At 31.2% G+C, this 19,512-nt stretch overlaps 1 protein-coding gene across 2 annotated transcripts; it reads left to right on the forward strand.

Annotated features, from left to right (window-relative positions):
- Positions 1-2,945: 2,945 nt before the first annotated feature.
- LOC143063106 (uncharacterized) lies at positions 2,946-16,680 on the forward strand. Of its 2 annotated transcripts, XM_076235076.1 has the most exons (9): positions 2,946-3,096; positions 5,490-5,632; positions 7,355-7,429; positions 8,554-8,686; positions 9,674-10,543; positions 12,387-13,181; positions 13,347-13,439; positions 14,787-14,916; positions 16,209-16,680. In XM_076235076.1, exons 1-9 carry the CDS (start codon positions 3,072-3,074, stop codon positions 16,408-16,410), a joined length of 2,466 nt encoding a protein of 821 aa, XP_076091191.1. In that variant the 5' UTR covers positions 2,946-3,071; the 3' UTR covers positions 16,411-16,680. The 2 variants fall into 2 exon arrangements, with proteins under 2 accessions (XP_076091191.1, XP_076091190.1); XM_076235075.1 differs by having other exon boundaries at positions 12,387-13,439.
- Positions 16,681-19,512: the final 2,832 nt, after the last annotated feature.

Genomic DNA, 19,512 nt, shown 5'->3' on the forward strand with positions numbered 1-19,512 from the left:
ATCAATTATTTTAAAAAAGACAGACACATCAATTACTTATCACTAGATTTATAATGAAGTCCGATTTGCAACAGTTTTAATTTATATTTTTTTTTATTATTTCATTTTTTATTCTCATGTCGTATTCTGTTGTTTAATTTTTGATTTTTTGATTTATTTTTTTTTGCTTTTAAATTGTTATTTATATATTTTTTCAGCTCTTGTATTTTTGTATTTTGTTTTCGATGTTTTATGTGTGTTCTTGTTTTATTGTGCATTTCATTGGATGTTTTTTTTTTGTGTGTTCATGTTGTATTCTGTATTAGTCGTTTTATTTGTTCTTACATCGTATGATATGTTGGCTACTTGCGCTCATGTCTTATTTTGTTTGTTCGTGCTTTTTTGTGATTAAGCCTTGTTCTGTATACTTGCTAATTTATTCGTCCTCATATAAAATTCTATGCTAGCTTGTTGGTTTGTGCTTCTAGTCTCATTCCATTTTAGTTGGTTTGTTTATTTGTGCCTTTTTCCTTATTCCATTTCTGTTTGTTTATTTGGGCTTCTAGCCTTATGCTTTTTTGTTTGGGTCTTTTTTTTTTATTCTTGTCTTATTTTGTTTTGTTTTGATATTTGTGTTCTTATCGTCCAGTTTTGGTTGGAATGGTTTATTTGATTTCTTGTCTTTTTCCGAGTTGTAGGATTCCCCTTGTTCTTATTTAGTTAAACTATTTTTGTTTTTGTCTTATTCTTTTATTTGTGCTCATGACTTATACTGTTTTGGTTAATTGTGCTTATGTCTTCATCTGTTTTGATATATTATGCGTGTGTGTTGTCTTATTTGGCTTTATTTTAATTATTTGTGTGTCCTGGGTTATTCTGTTTTACTTTGATTGTTCCTATGACTTGCTCTGGTTTGATTTATTATTGGTGACTTCTGACTGCGCATTTTGCCTGATTTGATTTTTTTAATAATTTGTGTTCAAAATGTTTTATTTTGTTTTGGTTTATCTATTTGTGTTGTTTGGATTATATGGGTTCATTTCTTTTTTTGTTTTGGTTAAATTAAATATGCCCATGTCTTATTCTGTTTTTGGTTTTAATTAAATATGCTCATAGATATAAGAAGTCAAGATGTGATAAGTGAGTGCCAATGAGACAAATCACCACCTAAGTCACCATTTGTAAAAGTAAACCATTATAGGTCAAAGTACGGTCTTCAACACGGAACCATATAGCTTTCCCCAGCAAGCTACAAAGGGCCCAAAATAATGACTAGTATTAAACCATTAAAAAAAAACCCACAAACGGTCGAATCTATATAAAAAACGAGAAACGAGAAACACTTATGAACCACGTCAACAAACGACAAAAACTGAACATCAGGTTCCTGATGAAGAGGTGCAACCGAAGTGCAATCTAATTAAAATATTGATCTCTGATTACGTTATACTACAAAGTGGGTCATGTCTTATTTTGTGTTGATTAAGTTATATGTGCTAATTTCTTTTTCTGTTTTGTTTTTATTATTTGTGTTTATTTCTTTTCTGTTTATGGTTTTATTCATTTATGCTAATATCTTATTCTGTTGGTCTTTTTTTGTGCTCATGACTTATTCTAATTTTGGTTTTGTTAGTTGTGTCCATCATCATGATCTATTTTGTTTTTGTTCAGTTATTTGCGCCCATGACTTACTTCTGTTTTAGTTTAGAATTGAATTCTGGTCACATTCTGTTTTGGTTTGATTATTTCTGCTCGTGACTTCTTCTGTTGTGGTTTATATATTTGTACAAATGACTTATTCCGTTTTTGTTTGGTTATTTGTGCTCATGACTTATTCTGTTTTTTGTTAAATTATATTTATCGTGTCTTTTTTTCTGGTTTTATTATTTGTGTTCATTTCTTTTCTGCTTATATTTAAAATCATTTGTGCTCATGACTTATTCTGTTTTTTGTTTGATAATATGCATTCGTGTCTTTTTTCTGGTTTTATTATTTGTGTTCATTTCTTTTCTGCTTATATTTAAAATCATTTGCGTTCATGACTTATTCTGTTTAAGTATGAATATTTGTGCTCATGACTTTTTTTGTTCTGTTATGTTTCATTTATTTGTGCGCACGACTTTTTCTGTTTCGATTTAATTATTGCATTTATGTTATTTAATTGATGGCAGGTAATAGAATGTTGAAATTCAGTTGATAAATGTTATGATATCATTTAAATTTCAAATATTAGAACAACAAAGGAAGGCGAAACAATATGAGTAAAATATTTTTATCTGTCTTAATAATTCAAAGATACGCTTCACCTCTGCACCTTGTCTCATGTCTATAGACTTCTTCGTGTTAGTCCAATTCTCTATCCATATCTTAATTTCCCGCCAAATTTCTTCAGTGACTCTACCAATTGAGGAATAAGACGACTTGGATTCAGATTATTTTATTTCTTCCTAGAACTATCAATCAAGAAGGAAAACTACCACATCATGAGTTGTTTTACTGGCGTACGAAAAGGCAAATATATACATTGGGGATTTAAAAAGTGTGGCTGTGGGATAAAGTGTAATAAAAAGATCTGGGGGAAAAGGAGAGAAAATTTGGATAGTCCGGTATCCCCCCCACCTCCTTTCCGAAAGCGGGATTTAGGACATAAGCACCCCATTTTAACATTCCTTTTCATGACAGGATGGTATATAAAGTATCGACAACGCAATTCAAATTAAACTCTAAAAAAAAAAAAATACATACAAATTCTTAGATAACTAGGCAGAAAATGATGTATTTTACAACAGTGTGATAGTTAAAACTAATAAATATTTCTAATGCCTCAAACTTTCATTTTAAGTAGAAAATCATTTTTCTTTCAATTTCCTGACAAATTATAACGTACTAAAATTGCTTGAAAAGGGTAAATAGTACAATGATGTATATTACTATATTTGTAAACCGCGTAATGCTCATATTTTGGTAGTTTATAGAAAGTGTTCCCTTAAGTAAACAAAGTGGATTTGAAGTGATACACACCCACGACAGATATTTATACCAAAGAAGAGATGCTGTACTAACTGTTAACATCATTCATAATTTCGGAAACAATGTTTGCAACAGTTCTTGTCACAGGTAAAGAATATTTACAACTATTTGCTATCTTTTTTGTTATTAGTATTGTTTTTTGTTTTTTTTTAACCTTTTTAACATTGAAAACTTCCGAATCTCGAAGAGAAAACACTGTATTTAATATTTTTCGTACGTTTAAAAAGATTATAAGCGAATGATAAAATCAGAAGTGTAATTTCTTGCTCTAATAATTTGACTTAAAAAAAAAATGGAAGAAATTATTTCCATCCTTACAATCAACGGTAAAAAAAATATAAAGCAAATGTAGACACAATCCTGAGTTTGGCATCCATTGAATCTATCAGAAGCAGGCGTATATTCTCATAAGATATCATATTACTAGATATCCATTTTAGATGGGGATTAGTCAAATCGGTGCATTACGTTTCCGCGAATTACCATTACATTTGCGCGCTAAATCGTTACGTTTGCGCGCAGCTTTTAATTACAATTGCGCGCATTTTTTTGACAGGTAAACTCAGGTAAATTAAAAGTAGTAATAAAAATAATTACAAAAATATTAAAACAAATGTTAAAACAAAGCTAATCTTAAAGGTAAAAGTATTGATAAATTCATTACTTTACATGTCGGTGCGTGCGTGTGCCTTAGTGTAACTTTACAAACTAACTTAAAGTATTTACTAATTTTAAAAACGATCACTATTCGTTGAAACACTTTTCACTATGAAATATTCGCAATGAAGTTAATTATGTATGCATTAAGCTATACTACGGAGTTTATAATGATACTTTATAATTGGTTCTAGAATTCAATATGAACAAAATATAATTTGAATTAAGAAATATTTTCAAAATAAATAATTGATAGTCATATTTATTATGAAAAGTAGTGCCAAATTGCTGAAACGTAAAACGCCGAAAAATATATAGTCAATTATAAATTAATTTAATTTTTATTTATATTTTTACCTGAGTTTATCTGTAAAACGAATGCGCGCAAATGTAATCAAAAGCTGCGCGCAAACGTAAAACATTTTAATCCCCAAATGCGCGCAAACGTAGTGCGCCCCTTCAGATACATTAAAAGGTGTCTCAACCTGTCTTATCGTTCGTTTTCTTTTTGATTTTTTCTTGTTTGGTAAAAAAAAAGGGGGCAAAATGAAAAATTAACAAAAAATATATAACATTTTAAAATGATCAAAACGCATATCTAAAAAATGTAAATGTTTGGCTTGCGTCAATGGGACATCAACATTACAGCACAAATAATGAAAAGACATTTAGAGGGTTTATTTTCTTTCTAATTTTTTTTGTAATAGATTTCCAATTAACATAATTTATAATTGTAAACTGCATTCTATTCACTGTGGATACTTTATTTTATGTGGGATATCAACTTTCGTAGATATCATGAATAAAGGTGACCCACGAATTGTTCAACGAAATACAATCATTTGTACACTGCTAAAAACTGTCAGGTCCTGGCCATGGTATATTTTGGAGACAATTTATTTTGCTGATTTTTACTAAAAAAATATTCTCTGTGTGTGCCATTGCAAGAAATAGTTTTGCTCGTTATTTTGTCATATTAAAAAAAATTCTCAACAAAAGTTTCCCGTTTAAACTGTACTAGAAAAAAGTTTGGCATGTGAAACGGACGAAGACATATTCTAACAGAAGTACAAATACCAGTCCTCCTTTTTGTGTATACATATGAGAAAAATTTCAAAGTTATTGATTGAATTCAAATCCATCACACATACGGTACACATTGTAGTCCGAAAAAATAAAGGACTTCGTTCCTATCAAACACTTTTTTAATTGTTTACCATTATATTTCTTTTAGTTTTGGGTAAAATTGTAAAGGAAATAATACTATCAAGACGTCCTTCCATAAATCTTTTTTTTCTGTTCTGACTTAGAAGAAATGACTACTTTTCACCCAATCGAAATGGTGCATGGACATATTTTGTTTCATATTATTAGAATTATTTTCAATATTATCGGTATTAAACTTGATTATCGACAGATGAAAGTTTGTCAGCATTGTCAATCTTTTTAACGTTAAAGTACCAATAGTTCGGTCACTACTCAATTAAGTTTGTCGATAACGTAGCTAATTTTGACGGTAAAGAAACATCAATTCGATCACTTCTCTGTTACGGGTTGTACAAATGTTCTATAGTCTTGTATTCAGACTTTGGAAAAACCACGAACTCAAATATCCACAACAATGCAATATTTCTTCAATCCACGAACTCAAATATCCACAACAATGCAATATTTCTTCAATCCACGAACTCAAATATCCACAACAATGCAATATTTCTTCAATCCACGAAAATTACCCATGAAAACAAATGAATCCACAGAGTAACATGCTGTCAAACAATTTTTGGAAACGGTACCAATGATTTTTTTTTTTGTTCCAATAGCTTTAGCTGTAGGATTGGTATTTGGATCCCCTACTGACAGACTAACTAAAGCAATAAAAGCTCAAGAATTCAGCTGCTACTCTTGTGTTGATTTACCCGAGGGAGAGACATGTGACCAGACCACTGTCTGTCAGCCTGGCCATGTAAGTGTTTATTTTTGTTTATTATTGAAAAAAGACATTAAAGTGGGATCTAACGATCCAGGTATCAATGACCAAAATCGCTGTTCAACATAAAAATATCAAACCAAGAAACAGCAACGCTTTTTTAAACGTAATTTTATCACTAGATTGCATCAATCTTTCATGCAAATTTTTAAATTCTTCCCGTCATAAACTTTGTTATTGACGGTAATTTACTTATTAAACAAATAAAGGCATTTTACCATTTATAAATCACGTAAATTCAAACTATGACCATATGAATACGATTAGACTCTTAAAAAAACTCTTATTATTTTAAAGGTTTGAGTCGTTTATTATTTTTATTGATAATCTTTTATCTGGTTGGTCCTTTTTTTAAAGGAGTAGGTTCAGTAAGACCCCTTTTTGGCCCCAAAATATAGCTGTTTTACAAAATTGTGAAAATGTAATCTTTTAGCTATTTACTGGAAAGTAGAATGCTTCTGCTACACAAATATGGGCTGTTTTTGACAATACAATGCACATATATCGGGTACTAGCATCATTAAGTCATGCTAAATTACTAAAATCTTCACAATTTTAGCATTTTCGTTAAATTTTAGACGGTTTCCGTCTTAAATGAAAGTGGCCGCATTCGTGCTCATTCATAATATTGAAATGTAAGTTGTATTTGATGATATTACATAACATATATAAAGATTGAGGATAAACACGCATGCGGCCACTTTCAATTTTGACAAAAACCATCTGAAAAAATGACTTTTTTTGCATATTTGATAGATTTTTCATATTTAAGCTTGAATCGGAGCGTTTTTAATGACTAAATCAGTTAAAATCTTTCACATAAACTAATTGAATCAATTGAAATAGACACTCTTAAGTGTTTAAAAAATGTCCAAAATCTTTCGTTAGATGAACCTGAAATTTGAGACCAAAATCGTCCCTTACCGGACCTACTCCTTTATGTATATATTTGTTCTGAATATTAATGCAATATGTGTCACTGGAATATAAGCAAACAACAATCAATCAACAAATCTCTTCTATTTAATGAATGCTATCATTTATTTTGAATTTATTGAACCATAAAATTAATTTTTGACTCTTCATATTTTACATAATCCGCTTTGCGGATTATTCAATGTGAAGAGTAAAAAAAACCATTCATTATAAATAAATTTTTATCAACAATAAAGCTCAAAGAACATTTTATTATTTATATTAACAATAACAACGTACACACATGTTGGCGTATGAATACACAACGTCAGAGTGGGCGTGTCGCCATAAAAATTGACAACATTGAAAATAAAACTAATAATTTTAACTAATCAGAAGACAGTAAATACACCAAATTTATTTATAGGAAGATATTGACAAACTAGGAATTGGTTTTGACCATTTTAAAGATCATAAAGCAGTTAAAAGCAAACATCAAGTTTCACAAGTAAATAAATGATCGAAAAATCTATTTTTTTTTTTATCTTACAACACTTTAGCATTCTTCATACCATTAAACATAAGTTTGACCTGACACAAACAGTAAACATAAGTTTGACCTGACACAAACAGTAAACATACTACAATACTCCTGATTTCTGCACAGTTGATATGTTCAACTGAGACAGCAGCCAAACAACACATAAAAAACAAAAGACATATGGAGAAACAGACATAAGCAATCAAGTATGTTTTCTCTATTAGGGCTTTATATAATTTCAGGAACATTGTATGACCCAGCATCACTATGAAGAAGATGGTACCAAGTTAATAACAACTGGGTGTAGTCACATGCATGCAAGTATTCATACTTTTGTTCATTGTTCGGAGATTGATTTTCTCTCTATTGCATTTGGTTATTTTTTTTTCTACTAATTGGTAGGAATTTCCATTGAGCTCTCGATTGTTATATTTTTTTCATACCTGACAAAATTTTCGGAGCATTTTCACTAGAAAGCAATTCAGTAATTCCTAGACTACATGCTTGATGGTTTTCGATATCAGTGATAAAAACTCAACCGTTTCGCCAACTACAATATATTTTTCAAATAACGATATCTTGTAGGATTGCCAATGAGACAATACTATACACAAAAGTTCAAATGAAGTGAATGTTATCAACCGAACGACCTTCGACAATGAGAAAAACTTATACCGTATATTCGGATATAAAACGCCCCGACATTAAAAATATTAAAAAAAACTAATTAAAATAAGCTTACCATTGCGTTAGATATATTTGATAAAATATGCAGTAAAATTACGTTCTTTTATCGGGTGTCGTCATGTATGCCATAATTAAGAAATAATTCCTTCATGTCATGCTCTATGCTCATTTTAACATGGGTATGCATTATATTTGTCGATATTTTACACTGAGCGTTAGCGAGGTGTAAAATGTGGTCAAAGATAATGCCTACCCATGTTAAAATGAGCATAGAGCATGACATGCAGGAATTATTTCGATTCTAATAGGACAAATACAGTATTTTTATAGGTCGAAGTGTAGGAAATTACCGTAAAATGTTTGGCTGTTCCCGTTTCCTCCTCGAGGAGTCTGTGCATTGCATTTCAAATTTGATAAGTTTAAAAACTACGAGCAGGGTAAAATTTAAATATATGTTGTTTCATAAAAAAATATAATAAAAGTTTATGTTAGCTGCTTAAATGTATATATTTTAAAGGATAACGATGGGAATAACGTTAATATAAACAGAAAGTTCGTGCGCATGTGTCAAACATGTGTTGTGCTCATTAGAACACGGCTTTGTTTACAAAGCGTAATAAGGACGTCATATTAGAATTTTTGTCTAAAATATGTTCAATTGATACTTTAATCGGATGTTTATCTAATGAATCAATTATGACTGACGATGTAATTGACCTTTTGATTCTTCTGACCTTTTTTGTTAAATTTACAGATTTGTATGAACAAAGAAGAAAATAATGCCGAAGAGTGTTATTGGGATGAGAGTGGGGACTTTGAAGGATCTTGTACCTATTGTTGTGAAGACAGTTTATGTAACACAGTAGTCTCCCCTCACGATGACTGTGGTGAGTAATTACAAGTCAAAGTTCATCGAAACTCTATTTGAACAGCACCTCGTATAATTGAAATGTATGCTAGACAATCACTATGCATTGAACAGTTTATATATATCTTGTTCAGATTGAGGTATTTGCGATAAATATTACCAATAGGAAATAGGATTACCCAAGTCTCTAGACGAAAGAAGTTTGTTATCAAGATTGGTATTTTAACAAATACCCCTTTTGAAAAATATACATCTGTTAATTTCACCAAATGTGAATCGTTTGAGATTATAGAGCCTTTTCTAATGACCATTTGAACAGATTATCATACGATATTAATACTTATTTAAAGTTATTTTAAATACACATATTTAAAATCTACTTTAGTAGTGTGTATTTAATGTTGTTGTCAAGCGCTTTTAAACTAATGTGATATTAACGCAATCAACGCGCATCTACTTAAAGATTATCTTTGATAGATTATCTTTGAGCATCTCAACAAGATTGATTTTCTCGCTTGAGCCGGTACGGCGAAAGTGAGAAAAGCAATCGAGTTGACATGACTAATGATAATCTGTTTATCGCTATTTTACATATGACGACGTTTTCAATTTCATGTCAATTTCATTGACAACGCCACGTGCACCCTTAGTTTCTAGCGATAATTTTTTTATATCACTCGACTCCGATGAGAAAGGAAATGATCAGTTTGCAAGATCAACGGAAAATTTGTAAAATAGCGATAAAATTATTTATTGATAAGAATAAAATAATAAGATTATCAAGCATGTTTACTCTTCGGTTGGCTACGCACAAGCACAAAAAGGGTACAGCGATGAGTTCAGATTAAGATAATATAAATACTCCTTTAGTTTGAAATAATTGTGTTAAGCTAATCCAATGCTAGATAACAACTGTTTTCGAAGAAGATAAATGGACAATATTTATTAACTTAAGATGGGAAAATAAGAACTATTAAATCATGATAATCTCACACTTGTTTTTCAGACGACCTTGACGACAAGAAAAACTGTATGAAAAATGTACCTGCTGATAAACCAAATTCGAAAGGTGCAAAGCCAGACTCAAAACCCACAAAACCAAATTCAAAAGGAACTAAGCCAAACTCAAAAGGAAATAAGCCAAACTCAAAAGGAACTAAGCCAAACTCAAAAGGAACTAAGCCAAACTCAAAGGGAACTAAGCCAAACTCAAATGGGAAACCAACAAAGCCAAACTCAAATGGGAAACCAACAAAGCCAAACTCAAATGGGAAACCAACAAAGCCAAACTCAAATGGGAAACCATCAAAGCCAAACTCAAAAGGAACTAAGCCAAACTCAAATGGGAAACCATCAAAGCCAAACTCAAATGGTAGACCTACAAAACCTCTGCGTTCAACACCTTCTAAGACACCATCTGTAACTCAAGCTCCACAAACAAGACCACAAGCAACAAACGCACCACAAACTCAACCACCTGCAACTAATGCGCCACAAACCAAACCACCTGCAACTATCGCGCCACAAACCAAACCACCTGCAACTAACGCGCCACAAACCAAACCACCTGCAACTAACGCGCCACAAACCAAACCACCGGCAACAAATGCGCCTCAAACCAAACCCCCGGCACCTCAAGGGAGCGGAGGTTCTTCATGGAACGGAGATTCTTCAAGCATAGAACATGGTGGTAATCGTCCATCATGCCATTCACACAATGGGCGTCCATGTTGTAAAAGTCATGGTGGACCTGCTATAAATGTTGACGTCCATGTCCATATAGATGGTGGCAGTTATGGGTTTGGCAATTGTCCAGCTTGCAATAACAATGGTGGTAAATCTACGAAACAACCAATAGTCAATATGCAAAAAACAGGTAATGTGAATAGATATTTTAATGCTCAAATTAAACTCATTGATAGTATTGCAGCAGTAGTTTGATAACTAATTCGAATACCGATTATATCAGATATAAAAAAAAAAAGATGTCGATAAAGTGTTTTAAAAATCATGCGAATATTTTTTTAGATAAAAAATATAGATGCATGAAATATGTTTTTGTCTTTTCAATTTTACAGATCTATTTAGTTTTTTGTAAATTATATTTATCGACATAATGACCTCTTTTTACATTTCCGAACATTGCTTTGTCTTTAATTTAAAGGACGATAATGATTTTGTTGATGTAGTTTTATTTGCAGGATCAAATATTTAATGTGTTTTCTTTTATGGACTCGTTGATTTATCAGTAGTTGGAGGAATGTTATATATTTGAACAACGGTGAAATATAAGTTTTGCAAGCGTGTCATCGTCTAGATTGGAATCTACACATCAATATTTATGTTTTTTTTTAATCATAATCTTCATATAACTGAATTTCCTCTGTCTTAATGAAGAACTTTACTTATGAATTATCTATCAAGTTGTCAGTGACAATAACGATTTCATGAATATTTTGCAACCCCCCTTTTATTCGGAAAAAGAAAAAAATTGTTTGATAAATGTAAGAAATTAACATTATTTTCATGTGCAATATAAAAGAATTTTTGAACGTTTTTTTTTCCTGTTAATACGCACCTAAGAAATTTTTTTGCCAAAATTATTATAAAAGTCACATGGATTATTTGATAAAATATCATGACTCTTTTAAAATATTAGCTGTTAAAAATTGTGAACGGAATATTAATAGTATATATCTAACCCAAACGATGATGACAAACTTAGTCATCAAAAGTTGAAATACTTTGCCAGAACATTTAATATTACAAAATACGAACTTGCAAATATCGGTCGGCTTTAATAAGTAAGATATTTTAATGCCATTTATTGTGAATGTTGTTGCCACTGACAACAGAGAATTGATGTTGTTTGAAACCTTCTCATATCTATGTCATTGATAATCATACATATCTCCTTCTATTCACATCATACCATATATGTTATTTAATTTACTACCCTAGACCTTTTGCATTAATATGAATGTCAATGTTTACCTGAAAAAGACTTTCTATGTCACCAGACGATAAAAGAGTGATTGTTGTATCTTTTCACATGGTTGTCTGTTTAGCTGTTATTTTTGTTGGTCTACCTTTTTCATTTAGTTCTATTGGTCATGAGATTTTCCTAGTTTTATACCCTATGCTACAAAAAACACCTTTCTATAGGTTTTTTTCTGGGAAGTTTATTTATGACTTTTTCTTTTAAACGTAATTTCGTTGGAATGAATTTTTGTCGTGACCTTAAATTTGTATTTTATAACATGCTATTATGCTTTTATTGAAACAACTTCAAATTTGTTTTTAGCTTGAATACTTCAAGTTCATTTTATAAGTATGTTGAAAGTTAATAGTATATTTCTGAATATGACGATCAGTTTTAGCAGACTTTATACCTTAATATTTTTTAAGATTAAAGGTTTTCAAAAATAGAAAACCAACGACAATATCATCAGCATTGTTTAAAAATGTATTGAAATATATATAAGTTAGCTATGAACGATTAATATTTCTGAGAACTGCCTAATTTTTGCAAGTTTTCACATTTTGCTTTCAAAATGTTCACATTATTAAAATAGAGAATTTGAATAATGAATGTACTGGTTGTTTACGTGAAGTTTTTTTTTTAAAACAAAACGAAAGTTTTTGACATCATTCATTTGCATCAATAAAATTGAAACTATCAAATATAAACGCTAATAGGACTTTGTCTTTGTTGTCAGTTGCAACAACGCCCACTAAGTTGAAAGCATTAGTAACAACTGAAAAACCAACAACCGAAAAACCAACAACTGTTAAAACACCACCAGCAACTAAAAAACCAACGACTGAAAAGCCGACGACTGTTAAAACACCTCCAACAACTGTAAACCCAACGACAGAAAAACCAACAACAATAAAAAATCCACCGACTACAACAACAACAGTTCTACAAACTACAGACCAACCAACGACATCAAAAGCACCATCAACGAATGCTACATTAACGACAGAACAACCTACAACAATAAAGACGCCACCAACTACAGATCAACCATTAACGACAAAAGTTCCACCTACTACAGAGCAACCAACAACTACAAAGATGCCACCGACTACAGATCAACCAACAACGACAAAGATGCCACAAACTACAGAGCAACCAACAACCACAAAAGTACCACCGACTACAGATCAACCAACAACAACAAAAGTGGCACCCACTACAGACCAACCAACAACGACAAAGCTTCCACCAACTACTGATAAACCAACAACATCTGCACCAGCGACTTTTATTCAAACAACTATCTTATCTACAAATATTCATACTTCTACAGGTCAACCAACTACTGACAAGCCAACAACTGACAAACCTACAACTGAACAACCAACCACAGTTCAACCAACTACAGCTAAACCAACAACTTTCCAACCAACTACAGATAAACCAACAACTATGCAACCAACCACAGCTAAACCAACAACTATCCAACCAACTACAGCTAAACCAACAACTGTCCAACCTACGACAGCAAAACCAACAACTGTCCAACCAACCACAGCCAAACCAACAACTGTCCAACCAACCACAGCCAAACCAACAACTGTCCAACCAACAACAGCTAAACCCACAACTGTTCAACCAACGACAGCTAAACCAACAACTGTCCAACCAACTACAGCTAAACCAACAACTGTCCAACCAACAACTGTCCAACCAACCACAGCTAAACCAACAACTGCTCAACCAAAAAGTGTTCAACCAACTACCGTCCCAACTTCTCCAAAACCAAGTTTGTATTTTTTTTCTTTTTTTTCTAAATTTAAATAGAACTTTATCTTTACTGTTAATCATGACAAGAACTATCAAAAATTTATTGATTTGAAATAATTATGATTTATTCCATATTTTAGCAATGATAAACAATAACAAATTAACAAAGTTCAATAAATTAAAAATGCTCGCGCTTTTGTATGATTCAGTAACTGTCGATCTACTGTAAGGCATTTCGTGTTTTCATTTTCCAATGTTATTATCTTACTGCAGTGTTATACTTCAAATGTAGATATTTCGTAAGTGCTTAGAAATTATAATCTCTCTGGATATTTGGTAGTTCTCTTTCTTATAAACTTATCTTTAATCCATAAGCATGTTGTATAAAAGATATGTTTGTGTGGGTTGAGCGCTATTTTTTCTAATGATTGTCATATAAAGGTTTGGTTGGCATGCTTCAGTTGTTTGTTTAACTTTTTGTTCAAGCATTTTTATTAAGTTTGACATTTGAAATCAATAAATAGGCGTGGCTTACATTATACTTTAATGTTATATTATGTTCAGTATAACGCAGTACACTGTATACAAGCTGAAACCCTGTTTATCTGTGGATTGCAGGTGTCAGTCTTAACTATAATACTTATCAAACAAGGCAAGCATGCCAAACAAAACTGTTATGCATCAAATATATAAATTCCGTCAAGTGTGAATTTACATGAATTTCGAATATTAAAAAGTGAACAATATTCTTTGAAAGGATATAAAATAAAGAAGCGGAAAAATCATTTTGAAACTTTGCATCAAAACATATCAATACATTGGTGTGGATCAATTTATATTATCTTGAAATTTCAAACAACCACATAAACCAAAAACGTAGGACTTGAAAAACAAGCTATTTTAAGCTGAAGTGAGTATAAAGATAAGGGCATCAAATATTTAGCACAAACGGTCATGTTAAACCAGTATTTTCTGCACTTGCGATTTCCTATGCTTTAAAAGGTATTTCATATTTGATGGGTTTTTAGTTTTATATAAAAAAAAATATGATTTACTTACGTTTACCTATAAAATGAGCTCAAATGAAATGCTGCTTACTCGTAAATTTAATGCAACGTTTACCCTTATTGTTATCCCTTTTGAATTTTGATAAAATTCACCTACTAAATAATAAACATCAAAAGTGATCAAATTAAAAAAAAAATGATGAAAAAATAACCTGATTGAATATGGAAATGTATAATATTTTTCCTTTTTACTAGGTTTTACTTGCTACACATGTAAAGATCGTATAATATTTTTCCTTTTTACTAGGTTTTACTTGCTACACATGTAAAGATCGTATAATATTTTTCCTTTTTACTAGGTTTTACTTGCTACACATGTAAAGATCAAGAATGTCAAGACCAAAAACCCACAAGTTGTTCCTCTGGCTCTGAATATTGCATGACAACCATTCAGCAAGATAAAGATGGTAAAAGAATATTTACAAAAGGGTATGTATATCAAGCAGTAAGGCTTAATCATAATACTTTTAAATTATAGATTAATGTATACAGGGTAAAATAACAAAAATACCAGTTTCCAAGAAAATTCACCGCTGGTACATTTTGTTACATACAAAAAACATTCCTTATGTGCCATCTCAAGTCAAGAGCCTGTACTTCAGTGGTTGTCGTTTGTTGTTTTATATAACTTTTTTGTTTTTCGTTCACTATTTTGAAAATAAATCGGGCCGTTAGTTTTCTTGTTAGAAATGTTTTACATTTGTCATTTCGGGGCATTTTATAGCTATATGGTATGAATTTTTAAAACTCATTATTAAAGGTCACGCGGTGACTTATAAAAAAAACATTGATTATGAGTTATTCACTTGCAAGTGAATAATTTGACCTCATTGAATCCGTATTCATGTGAACTTCAATTTAACCCCTTAGATTGAGATGGATAACACGTGAATTGTATGTGTGAAATTATTTAAAGGAAAAGAATGTCAACATTGAAAGTGAAACAAAGATAAATAATTTGATTGACTGATTCGATCCACAAAAAAATCGTTCTTATACAGGTAAAAACGATGATAAACATTTGTTTTTTCATCTATGATATGAAATTAAATAGACCTAGAATAATCCAACAGCACGAGTTTGCTTAATCGTTTATATCTATTTATGTTTACATCGCTCATATAGTCATCGCATGACTTTAGAGGTCAACTCGATAATTATTCAGATGGCGTCTGGACTAAAATACATACGAAACGAAGCTACGTATGTTCATGTTCGTGCCCTGTTTATTATTTATTTTAGAGAGGTCAACTCGATAATTAATCAGATGGCGTCTGGACTAAAATACATACGAAACAAAGCTATGTATGTTCATGCTCGTGCCCTGTTTATTATTTATTTTAGACTTTTAGATAGTTTGGATAAATGTTAAAATACATTGTTATAAATAAAATATGAGAATTTGATTAAAATCGGTGAACATGAATTTGGCAGCTAGTGCCCCTTTAAGGCGAACATAAGGTGACAGGACGGAGTGCTCTTACATTCTATGTACAATGTACCTGCCTCTGAATAAAATATTTTACGAGAAAAACATTTCTATACTAAATTATGTTAATTATTGAAATTAATATCTATATGCTTTGCTTTCAAATAGTCGGCTTTGAGCGTTCCTGGTGAAGGTACATCTACACAAGTTCTGCATGAAATTTATAAAAGTGTTGTTTTCATTTTTTATATTTGCTATTAGTGTATTTGGTATTATCTTTTGTATTTCCAAGATGTGTAACAGAGAGCGTGTGTAAGAATAAATGGTGGTTAGCTACTGCACCTAACCCTGATTGTCTTCTTAACATGGATGATGGACCTACTGGATTACCAAACCAAGCAATGACGTGTAGTTTCTGTTGCGTCACCAAAGAATGTAATGAACACGCAGTTCCGGAATTCTCAACATTTTACACCTCTACAAGAAGGCGATAAACTATGACAAAATTTACATGTACTTATTTAATTCATTCCAAGTGATTGTGTAATATTGCATTCTTTATCGCGTGATTGGTGAAATTGCTCAAAATGGAAACTGAAAAACTTACAACACATGATACGAATAACTCAAATGTAGACACATTTTAACCTTGAAACAAACTTGTTTATACTATACATGAGACTAATTCAACAACTATATACAAATATATATAAATATATATATTTACTATATTAAGGAGATTAAAATTATGAATACAAAACTAATTTGGTGTTCTGTTATACTCTTTTACAAGAAGAAATATTGTTCTCCAGTACAGGACAACTTTATGTAAATATGTTTTTCCTCTGGAGGCGAATTTATTTTTTTCAATAAAAATACGTTGTATTATGTTGTGATTTAAAAGCTTTCTTTATTCTTGTGGGAACAAGTTAGTGGCAAAGTTTAATTAAGTTTTATTTATGTGGTGACCTTCATTAACTTCTTGGCTTTTCAAAGGATAACGAATAATTAGATATAGAAAGATGTGGTTTGAGTGCCAATCAGACAACTCTCCATCCAAGTCACAATTATAAAAGTGAGCCATTATAGGTCAAGGTACGGTCTTCAACATGAAGCCTAGGCTCACACCGAACAACAATGCATAAAAGGCCGCAACAATTACTAGTGTAAAACCATTCAAACGGGAAAACGGTTTTACCAACGGTCTGATCTATATGATAAACGAGAAATGAGAAACACTTAGGAACCACATAAATAGACGACAACCACTGAGCATCAGATTCCCGACTGAAGACGTTATTATATTATCTGTCTGAAGGAAAAGTAATGATTTACAAATGGTTAAAAAGTTAAATCACAAAAGTACTGAACTCCGAAGAAAATTCAAAACGGAAAGTCCCTAATCAAATGTCAAAATCAGATGATAAAACACATCAAACGAATGGACAACAACCGTCATATTTCTGACAGGCATTCTCAAATGTAGAAACCTGGGTTTATAGCACCCAGTCAGGGCGAAGAGAAGAGATATTAGATTTGAAAAAAAATCTAAACAGAAAATGGCTTAGAAAAAATGTTAACATCTGACTTATCAATCAGGATGGGCAGTGACACAAGTAAGCAACATCATTATGTTTTGTTTAACGGTATACATCCCAGTTCACAAAGTTTTCTTTGAAATTCCACGGAAAAAGTAATATAACAAAAATACTGAACTCCGAGAAAAATTTAATAAGGAATGTCCCTTCTCAAATGACAAAATAAAAAGCTCAATACATCAAACGAAAGGATAAAAACTGTCATATTCTTGATAAAGAAAATGGCAGTACTAACTGGTGTGTCTAGACGTCATTTGAAGAAGAATAAACAACAAACAAGGACAACAAACAAAATACAATGGGTGGTTTACAAACTTTTTGTAGCAATTTTAACTGAATTGGAGATAGAAATATACTCAGTACTCGAAATACGGTAATATTAACATCTTAAATTTAAAACAAGAAACCACAATGATTAATCAATAATCAACATCTTCAGTGAAATCCATCAAAAGCATTATAGTTTGTTTTTTACTCATGTTTTTTGGTCTCCTTATATGTGACATGTTCTTTATGGGTCAATAGTTTGTCTACGAAAAGTGCGAGACAACTATTCAACAGAGTGGTGGGGGTTGAAACAACTAAAAATGTTCATGTATTGTTATTCAGTTATGACTTCAGTCATGTTAACTTAAAAACGAGTACAACAGACTCACTGTGTAATAATGACATTTATCAATTTGTATATATGAAGATTAATTGTACAATTTTCGGACCAAATCTTCTCTATGTATATGCTTATTGCATATTTGAAATGACTGGGTGAAAAATAACTTGTATGCAAACATTTGTAAAAATCACCGTAGGATCATAATGTATCATATGCCCTTAAATTGATACTATACAATCAACAGATATTTCGAATTGTAAGCGATTAATATCATGACTATCATCACATCAACATGTCATTTTTATCAATTTTATTTTTTTTAACTTATCTTAATTGAAAAAAAACCTATGATAATGACAAACTGGTCGCCGTAGTCTACAAATAAATCAAGACACAGAGAGTATTCAGTGATAAATCTGGTAAATGTTTTGCAAAAAGTCGTCAGCAATAAGTAAAACGGTATGAAGATAATCAATAAATATGACATTTAGTTTCGAAGACATAAATACATTATGTCAAGGGCTATTTCACACTAAATATACCATACTAGCAACTGTGTAATTAATGGTAAATAATCAAAATATGAATAATCTAACTGGATACACGAGTAAGGTAATGCCGCCAAGGTTTCTGTCAATGTGTTGAATATAAAGTACTAAAAGGTGGCCCCATTACTGGCAATGCTGTTTTTAGCTATTATCTACTTAAAAGGCGTTTTTAATAAATTACTTACTGTTGTCTAATTGGAGCTCGATATCTATTTGTGATTTCACCGCACTCAAATATATATGGTCCCATGGCTTTTCTTGGTGAATTTTGCGTTTTTTTTACGATACCTCACGTCAACAAAAAAAAATTCCGGACCTTCATCATATACATTTACGGACAAATTTGTGCTTGCATGAAACGTTATTCATTATGCTTTCTAGAAGAAAAAAATATAAATGATATAACAACCAATCACAGAGAGTCGTCTATTTGTATCTCTCTGTCATGTTCATGTAATTTTATTTGGTACATTATAACCTGTTCGTCTATGCTTTTATTTAACAGCAACATACTTATTGCATAAACAGATGACTCGTGTAGAAAATTATAACCGGGTCTATAATTGTCTGAATTAGTTAGATGTCCAGTATAATATAGTTATATATTTTGATCCATTAATATTTGCCAAAGCGGTTATGAAGTCCGAAGAAATGGTTGCTACCAATATTGCATGAAATCCGCTTATAGTTAATAAAAATCTACATTAAAAACTGTCATAGAGTTCTTTCGTTTTTATGAAGATGGAGATAGTTTTCTAACAAAAAAAATATTGACAAATGAATTATTTTCCAGTTAACATATAACAGGAATATTTTCCATAGACAATTTTCCATACATAT

Source organism: Mytilus galloprovincialis, chromosome 2 (genome assembly GCF_965363235.1).
Source record: "Mytilus galloprovincialis chromosome 2, xbMytGall1.hap1.1, whole genome shotgun sequence".
Lineage (NCBI taxonomy): Eukaryota > Metazoa > Mollusca > Bivalvia > Mytilida > Mytilidae > Mytilus > Mytilus galloprovincialis.